Source organism: Aulonocara stuartgranti (assembly GCF_965226115.1).
Source record: "Aulonocara stuartgranti genome assembly, chromosome: 3".
Lineage (NCBI taxonomy): Eukaryota > Metazoa > Chordata > Actinopteri > Cichliformes > Cichlidae > Aulonocara > Aulonocara stuartgranti.
In genome coordinates this window covers 32,533,958-32,541,921 of record NC_138941.1, presented here as the reverse complement: position 1 = coordinate 32,541,921, position 7,964 = coordinate 32,533,958, and the positions used below count along the sequence as shown (strand labels likewise).

The following is a 7,964-nucleotide window of genomic DNA, read 5'->3' as shown; positions in this document are numbered from 1 at the left end:
CTGTCCCATCTCCCTTCCCCCTCTCTCTCTTTTCACCCTCACTCCCCAACCAGTCCCGACAGTTGACTGCCCCCTCTAGAGCCTGGTTCTGTCATAGGTTTCTTCCTTTAAAGGGAGTTTTTCCTATCCACTGTCGCACCTAGTGCTTGCTCAGAGGGGATTGTTGGGGTTTTCTCTCCTCTAGCTCTTTCCTCCTTACTATCCCTTTCTTTTACCCTCTACTTTACTTTTCAGCCCAGGAGTCCAGATCATTTGTGTTTTAATCACATTTAGTGTTACATTTTAGATCACCACAATAGGATATCCACAATTTAGGATTCAGACATTTGTTTTAGTTTGATATCGTAATCATTCTATGATTGAGTAGTTTACAGAACCAGCAGTTAGCAGCAATAACTTCAAATCCATGACATTTGCAAGTATTCCTTTATACACAGTATTTCAGTCAGGTTGAGGTCTGGACTTCCATGCTGTAAATTTGCTGCTGAGCTTGGGGTCATTATCCTGTTGCATGGCTTAATTTAGAAGAAGCTTTATCTGTCAGACAGACAGCCTCACATTTGACTCTAAAAATCTTTGGCATACAGAGGAGTTCATTGACTGCAAGGTGCTTTATTGCTTTTGTCTGCAGAAGAAGCTCAAATCGCCACACTTGAACCAGCATATTTGACAGTGGGTTTGAGGTGTTTAAGTGTTTGAGTGTCTGAAATACTGACATGTGAACGGCAGAATATAATGGTGAGATTTTAGTGCTGGTCAGATTGCATACGGACTGCACATTATCAGGTTTTACACTTTTGGATCTGTGACCATTCAAACACCAGACAGTACTGTTTCTAATTTCTTTGTGCAACTTTACAATCATAATCTGTTTTGGGGGTTTTTTTAGGGAAAGAAGGGAAGTTTTATTTTTAATGATCAGTGTCAGGGATTAATCACTACAGTGACACAAAAAAAACTCGAATTATAACCATAATCCTGATTATCAGTCAACACAAAACACATTCTGAAGTCATGTTTTCACAGATTTATTTTGACATTACATCATATTTTTAAGAGGAACATTCATTAGGCTTAAACAAAATCATACAAAAGAATTTTTAACGCTTGCATATTGTTAACCTAGAAGCACTTTTAGTCTTTGTTAGGTTTATCTAAAAAGAATTTGGCAAACACCCTTTTTTGAATGTCATGCACTTGCAGGCTGCAGTAACATTTGAGTTTTGTAAGTGCAAAGGTCCATTCAAACAGGTGGTGACATTACAATCCTTGGTTTATGTACATTTTGGAGCTTGTCAACATTCAGCATTTCCAAAAGCAGAATAAAAATTTGAAAGCTTGAAGATATATTTACATGTACATTTATTTTCCTTCCTTGTGGTCATACAAATTTGGCCTCTGATTCTTCTGACTTCAGATGTTAGTAAAAAAAAAATTGTTAATTGGGCAAAACTGTTTTTTTAAACATATCAGGAGATTTATTTTCCCTGACATCATCTAAACACAGCTCCATTGCAATACTGATAAAGTTTCTCTGTACTTATATTACAGCAGATCTAGAAGCTGTATCTAAATGGCGATTCTCCGTTAATGAATTTGTATAAGGTCAAGTCCTGGATATTTTACTAACTGTAACAACAAACCACTGCTTCCTACTCTATGCATTATAATCTACAGCATCTACAAAGACACCTTCCAACAAACAGCTACACTCTATGATCTCGGCTAAGTTAATTAAAGGTTTGTGCTTTCTAGACATTCCCTGTAATGGGAAAGAGCAGAGGGGTGTGGTACTTCATCACGGCCAGAAGGAGGCGCTGTGTAACCATCAAACAAAAGACCCCAGTGTTGATAAGGCAAGGTACTGTACGTTACCACAGGGTATGAGGATACAGGTAGGTGGCAAAAATCAATCAATCCATCATCAGTCACCACAAATCAGAATAAATTTGTTACGTTCATTCAGGTCCTGATGTATTTTTAGCTGCATAAAACTACTGAGAGAAAGATATTAAACAAAAAAAAGAGAAATCCAAATAGATTCAATTAAATGTCTCTTTTTTAACCCGTCATAAACTTCAGTGGTATTTTTAAGAGAATAGTAGTAGTTATGAAAGGGTAGTACTTCAGAAAGTCTGAGGATCCATGAGTGCAAGGCCATTCAGAAATAGTCACGGTACATCTTGACCCTGCTCTACTTTGTGAGTGAAAACTATGAAGGTGTGGATATTTAACAGTTTATAAGGTTCTTTCTCTTTTGTTTCCTTCTTGAATTTGTCTTTCAAGTGGAAGACATTTGATTTCAGAAGGGACAATAAGGCACAGCCCCTCACAAGCTCAGGTCGATGATGATGTGCTCAAAGATCTGCGTGTTTCCCTTGAAACTCGAGGAAAAAATAAAGTCCCTGCGGTCGGTAGATACCACGGTGAAAGAGCGTGGAGCTTGGATGTACACCTCCTTAAAGCGGTCAAAGATTTTGTTGTCCTCGTCCCACAGGTAGATCTGTGAGAAGGTGTAGTCGCTTCCCAGAGCCAGATAGTAACGTTCCTTGAAAGAGAATGGCTGGAGAATCATGGAGCCTCGAGAGGGCAAAGCTTGGATCTCAGCAAACTGTTTGGTGCCCCAACGCAGAACTTTGGAATCACCGATATACCGCGTCATAGCCAGGTAGAGCTCTTCCTTGATCCGGAAGTGTTTCACAACCACTACATCCTCCATGTTGGGGATCTCACCCTGCAGGATGAACTTCTGGTTGCTCCGGCTCCACTGGTAGATCACTGGAACCTGTGAGCGGCTCGCTAGAATAAGGTGAGCTTTCCCATCCAAGTCGAGAAACTCTACATCCGTGTCGCGGTACCACTCGTGCAGTGACTGGTACGAATAAAAGCCATTATCATTCCACTTGTAGAGGGTGGAGAGGCCGGCTTTTGAGCTGTCAGCAATCACAAAGAACCAATCAGAGCCAATCTGGAAGGCCTCAATATCATTGGGCTTAGAGATCTTGGACACCTCGATATCCTGGAACTTATTGAACCTGCTTTGGTCGTCATCAAACTTGTAAATGTGGGAACCACCAAACAGCTGAGCCACAATGACAAACACCTCATTTTCGATGATGACAGATTTGCACCCCACAATGGACTGACCTAAAGGGCAGAGAAACACATGAATCGCGTGAGAATGAAACTGGAAGAATTCTGGGAGTGTTTGTTAGCCTAATGTGTGATTTAGACTTCCTAACTTACAGTGTCACTGGAAATGCCCTTTAACCCTTCACCTAACCTTCCACGTAACCTGACATGCACCTCCTGAGAGATGTAACTACACGTTGGGTCGACACAGCCTTCAAGGACTTAAACGGTTAGAAGGTTGCGCTGCAGGATCAAGAGGGGTTTCCAGTTATGTCGTAAGTTAGGACACATTTCCTGCAGAAGGCGAAATCAAACTTTACCTGTGATGTTATCATAAGTCCTGAAGTTCATTTCTATGTGGTCCCACTGGAAAATCATACAGCTCTCTGTGCTGGGAGCAGAAATGGCCACATAGACATCATTCTTATAGCTGAATGTGTCAACAGACAACGATTCTGAGGCAACAGACTGATGAAGGATGAAATCTGTGGAAAGGAACATTGGGAAATGTATTTTACACAAACCAACAAAGCCACGTTAAATGAATGCCCTCTACACTTCTTAGAATGACTCTGCTGAGTCCTCTGATCCTGATCTCAGCTGGACATGAGAGAAGGGCAGCTGGCTCAGGTGTTTCTCACCTGTGGAGACACACTCATTCTGCAGGCTGGTCATATCATTGAGGCGCTTGCCCTTCATGTCCTCTGGTCCAGCACACACAACATCTGACACTGTGGCATTGGTGTTCTTTAACCACGTCATAAGCCACTTGGCTCTGCAGTCACATTCAAAGGCATTGCCTCGCAGGTCCCTGCAGAAAGAGAATATTGTATTTCACAGCTGAACAGGGAGAAAGACAGACTGCAAGAATTACACAGTACGCTATTTACCTATTACTATGTACAAACTCACAGCTCTATAAGGGAGTCAAGGTCAATGAAGAGGTCCCTGGGCAAGGCTTTAATATTATTGTTTGCCAAAGACCTGGAAACAAATGCAGTTGATTATGAAAAGAGACATCATTAAATCATGCATCAGTTGTATTTTCAGTCACTGGAACATACAAGTGAGTCAGGTCCCTGAGTCCTCTGAAGGCATATTTTGATGTAGTCTCTAGTTTGTTACTCTCAATGAATCTGTGGATCAACAAGAAGAAAAAGAAAAGTATATTTTTGATCAATTTCAACATTTTGCCAGCTAAATGGTAAATGGCCTGTATTTATATAGCGCTTTACTAGTCCCTAAGGACCCCAAAGCGCTTTACATATCCAGTCATCCACCCATTCACACACACATTCACACACTGGTGATGGCAGCTACAGCTAGTAAACCAAATGGTAAGTGGACTGGTTCTTGTACAGCACTTTTCTATTCTACCTGAGCACTTGAAATCCTTGAAACCTGTCTAATTCAGACCAGGACTTTTTTCTGTGCATATTCTATTGATGTGTTTTCTATCAAACACTGACACTGATGGATACAACCGAGAGGAACTTGAGTATCTTGCCCAAGAATATTTGGCATGCAGACTGGAGCTGCTCTGCCTCCCTAGCTACAGCTACCAATTAAAAGAAGGTTCAAAAAAGCAGCTACACACACTTTATATAATGTACATATTTTCTTTTTTTACAATAATCAAACAATTTGAAAACATACAAGACAATATATAACGAGGCCTGTTGGGGGGATGTTGAGCGCACTTTCTATATTCTTGCTATTTCAGTTTCAGAAAGAATATTTCTGACATTGTACTGAATCTGGTGAGCTTTCCAGAGTCAATTTATACCATAATGTTTGTAAAGGTTGTGTAAGAGCTGATTGTGATCATAGCTACCCTTGTATTTGATGTTTCTGTTAAATAGCAATAACTTGATGCTACAGTCACATGTATTTGTTCTGGGGCAATGGTTCAGTGAAAGGCTTTGTTTATTTTGTTATTTGCAAGACTTTGGAATATGTGCATATAGACTCACCAGTAACGTTTTAGGTACACTTGTTCCACTATCATATGGCAGCTACTCAATACATTTATGCACATAGACATGGTCAAGGCGACTTTCCGAAAATCAAACTGAGCATCAAAATGGGGAAGAAAGGGGATTTGAATGTGGCATGGTTGTGGAGTATTTCAGAAACTGCTGATCTGCTGGGATGAGCAGGGGTTCTCTGGGTAGAAATGCCTTTTTGCTGCCAAAGGTCAGAGGAGAATGGCTAGACTACTTAATGTTGATAGGAAGGCAATAGAAACTCTAATAACAACAGGTTAAACCGATGTGTGCGGAAGACCATCTCTGAACACACAAGTTGCTGAACCTTGAAGCGGACAACTGCAGAAGACCCCACCTAGTGCCGCTCTGTCAGCTGAGAGGAACGGGAAACTGAGGCTACAATGACAGGGGCTCACCAAAAATGGACAGCAGAAGACTGGAAAAACGATGCCTGGTCTGATAAGTCTCACCTTCTGCTTTAACATTTGGATACTAGGATCAGAATGTGCAAGCAGATGAAAACATGGTTCCATCCTGCCTTATGTTAATGGTTCAGGATATTTACTTGGCACACTTTGGGCCACATCATCTAAACATCACAGCCTACCTGAGTATTGTTGCTGACCATGTGCATCCCTTTTTGACTACAGTGTACCATCTTCTGAAGGCTGCTTCCAGTAGGCTAATTCGCCATGTCACAAAACTCAAATGATCGCAAACTGGTTTCTTGAACGTGACAATAAGTTCACAGTTCTCAAATGGCCTCCACAATCACGAGGTCTCAGTCCAATAGAGCATCTTTTGGGAGGGGGGGGGGGGGGTGTACCCAGTAAAGAAGCTGGTGTACTTTGGTGTGATGAATGAAAAGAGAAACAAAGATTGTTTTCTAGTTGTACTGGAACCACTAGAGGGCGTGTAACCAACAACTGCCTACCCCACTGGAAAAATGCCAGCATCCAACAGAAAAGCTTCATTCCCATTAAAACAACCTCGCAAGTCTATTTTCACCAAACTGATGTAGAGAACTGAATATTCAGTTATTTTCTTTAAACTACTTTCATTAAAAAACAAACAAACAAAGAAACTCACAGGTACTCCAGATGTGGTAGCCCTGAGAATGCATCATCTCTTACAGTTGTCAGGGAATTGGAATTCAGAAGCCTGCAAAAAAAATAAGCATACAATCAATTACAGTGCAGCCAACTGCAGAAATGCAACGCTTCAGGCTTTTCTCTAAAACATAGAACAGATTAAAATGTTTCAGCTTCCAAAAGCAGAGCCAAATGCTGTAAGCACAATTATTAAAGCAATGTCCAAACAAAATTGAGTTAAATTAGTTATTATATTATCATATTTTATGGCCTCTTGTCATTTGAATTCAATGTTTTACTGAAAAAAAAACCACCCTACATCTTACCAAATAAAGTATTCAGCTGAGAATTATTGTGTATGATGACTTTGGCTAGTGCCACGCCTTTGTTTGGGCTGACATCACAGCTGTCACTTGTGTTGTAACAAAGCAGACTGATGGTTGAGCACACTGTAGGTACTGGGCAGCACTAAAAGCTCAGATTTGGGTTTCCATTATTTATTTCCAGGTGTGCACCATTTGAAAAGCCCCGGCTACTAAAAAGCTTAACCATGCACCAAACAGTCTTTATAAATCATTACTTTATCTCCACTAAAGTAATACCCCATGTGCTACAGAAGCATAAATGCCTCATTTGATTCGTGCTGCTATAACCAATGCTTTATGTATAATGACCGTCGTGACTCCATTATTGGCCTCACATAATGATGCATCTGCCATTTTAATGCCCAACATTTGAAACTGATGCTTTATGTACTAAAAGTAACTAATTTGAAATCTGCCCGATAAGAACCTTTACTTAAAAATGTCAACCAATCAAATCATTTTAGAAGTATCAAAGGCTGGCAAAGTATCCTTACAATAGCTGGAGAGATGGTATGTGGGAAAACATCGCCTCTTTGACCTCGCTGAAAGTCCCATTCACGATACTCCTAAAAACAAGGAGCAAGCAGGAGAAAGTAAAATGCTGAAAAGTGATCGGCGAGGAAACAGGGAGAAAAACACTGCATTGCTTTTTGCGATCAGCTCTTATTTTATAGGGTGTTATAAAATGCGCACAGCTATAGAATCATACTTGAGGCTGTGGCTCGAGCATATATTGCATGTATGCACTGCGGAAAACGTACTGTTCCATTTAAAAACATACATCTATACAGTGCAGGCCATCTACTCACAAAGAAGTGATTTCGTTGGGGGTCATTCTTGGGATATAGGAGGACCCGACGCAGATGATGGACTCCTTGGAGCAGCTGCATGTTGAAGGGCATCGGAAAGGCTTTTTTAAATGTCCCGGCTGACACAGGCAGCACAGCGACACGAGGAACAATGCCCAAATGTTGAGAGCTGGCGGCATCTTTCCTGTCGGGCTTTCATGTGTGAGGGTTGCAGAGAGCACGGATCGAGGCAGATGGCAGCGCGCGTTTCCACCCTGCACCATGAAATGCTGCACTGGCTCCCTGACATCAGCAAATCAGCTGCGGCTCCCCTCCGTCCACTTTAAATATTTATTAAGTCAGCGCTCCAGTCTGGTAACTGTTGGTTAAACAGCCACACGCGGGAATTGATTAGACGTTATTAGTCAGCTTGTGACCACCACGTCTCTTCTGAGCTGATCTGTTTTTGCCCCAACGTTTCATATGTGGTCAGCGTCGCTTGCCTTTTTATTTTTTTGAAGATAGGTGTAGTTTATGGAGCTGTGGTGTATTATTATCTCCAAACAAGCACGCTAATTATAGATTTCAGAAATTAATTTC

At 41.2% G+C, this 7,964-nt stretch overlaps 1 protein-coding gene across 1 annotated transcript; it reads right to left on the bottom strand.

Annotated features, from left to right (window-relative positions):
- Positions 1-1,027: 1,027 nt before the first annotated feature.
- Positions 1,028-7,787, bottom strand: lgi2a (leucine-rich repeat LGI family, member 2a). Its single transcript, XM_082528241.1, has 8 exons — positions 7,386-7,787; positions 7,071-7,142; positions 6,210-6,281; positions 4,197-4,268; positions 4,045-4,116; positions 3,774-3,943; positions 3,453-3,617; positions 1,028-3,147 (listed from the first exon to the last, which is right to left on the bottom strand). Exons 1-8 carry the CDS (start codon positions 7,646-7,648, stop codon positions 2,330-2,332), a joined length of 1,704 nt encoding a protein of 567 aa, XP_082384367.1. The 5' UTR covers positions 7,649-7,787; the 3' UTR covers positions 1,028-2,329.
- Between the last annotated feature and the right edge of the window lie 177 nt (positions 7,788-7,964).

Coding starts and splice junctions, on each gene's coding strand:
- lgi2a (XM_082528241.1), bottom strand. CDS start 7,648: ATGGTGCAGGGTGGAAACGCGCGCTGCCATCTGCCTCGATCCGTGCTC. Junction 7,143..7,385: donor CCCAACGAAATCACTTCTTT/GTGAGTAGATGG, acceptor CCTTGTTTTTAG/GAGTATCGTGAATGGGACTT. Junction 3,618..3,773: donor GAATGAGTGTGTCTCCACAG/GTGAGAAACACC, acceptor TCCTTTCCACAG/ATTTCATCCTTCATCAGTCT.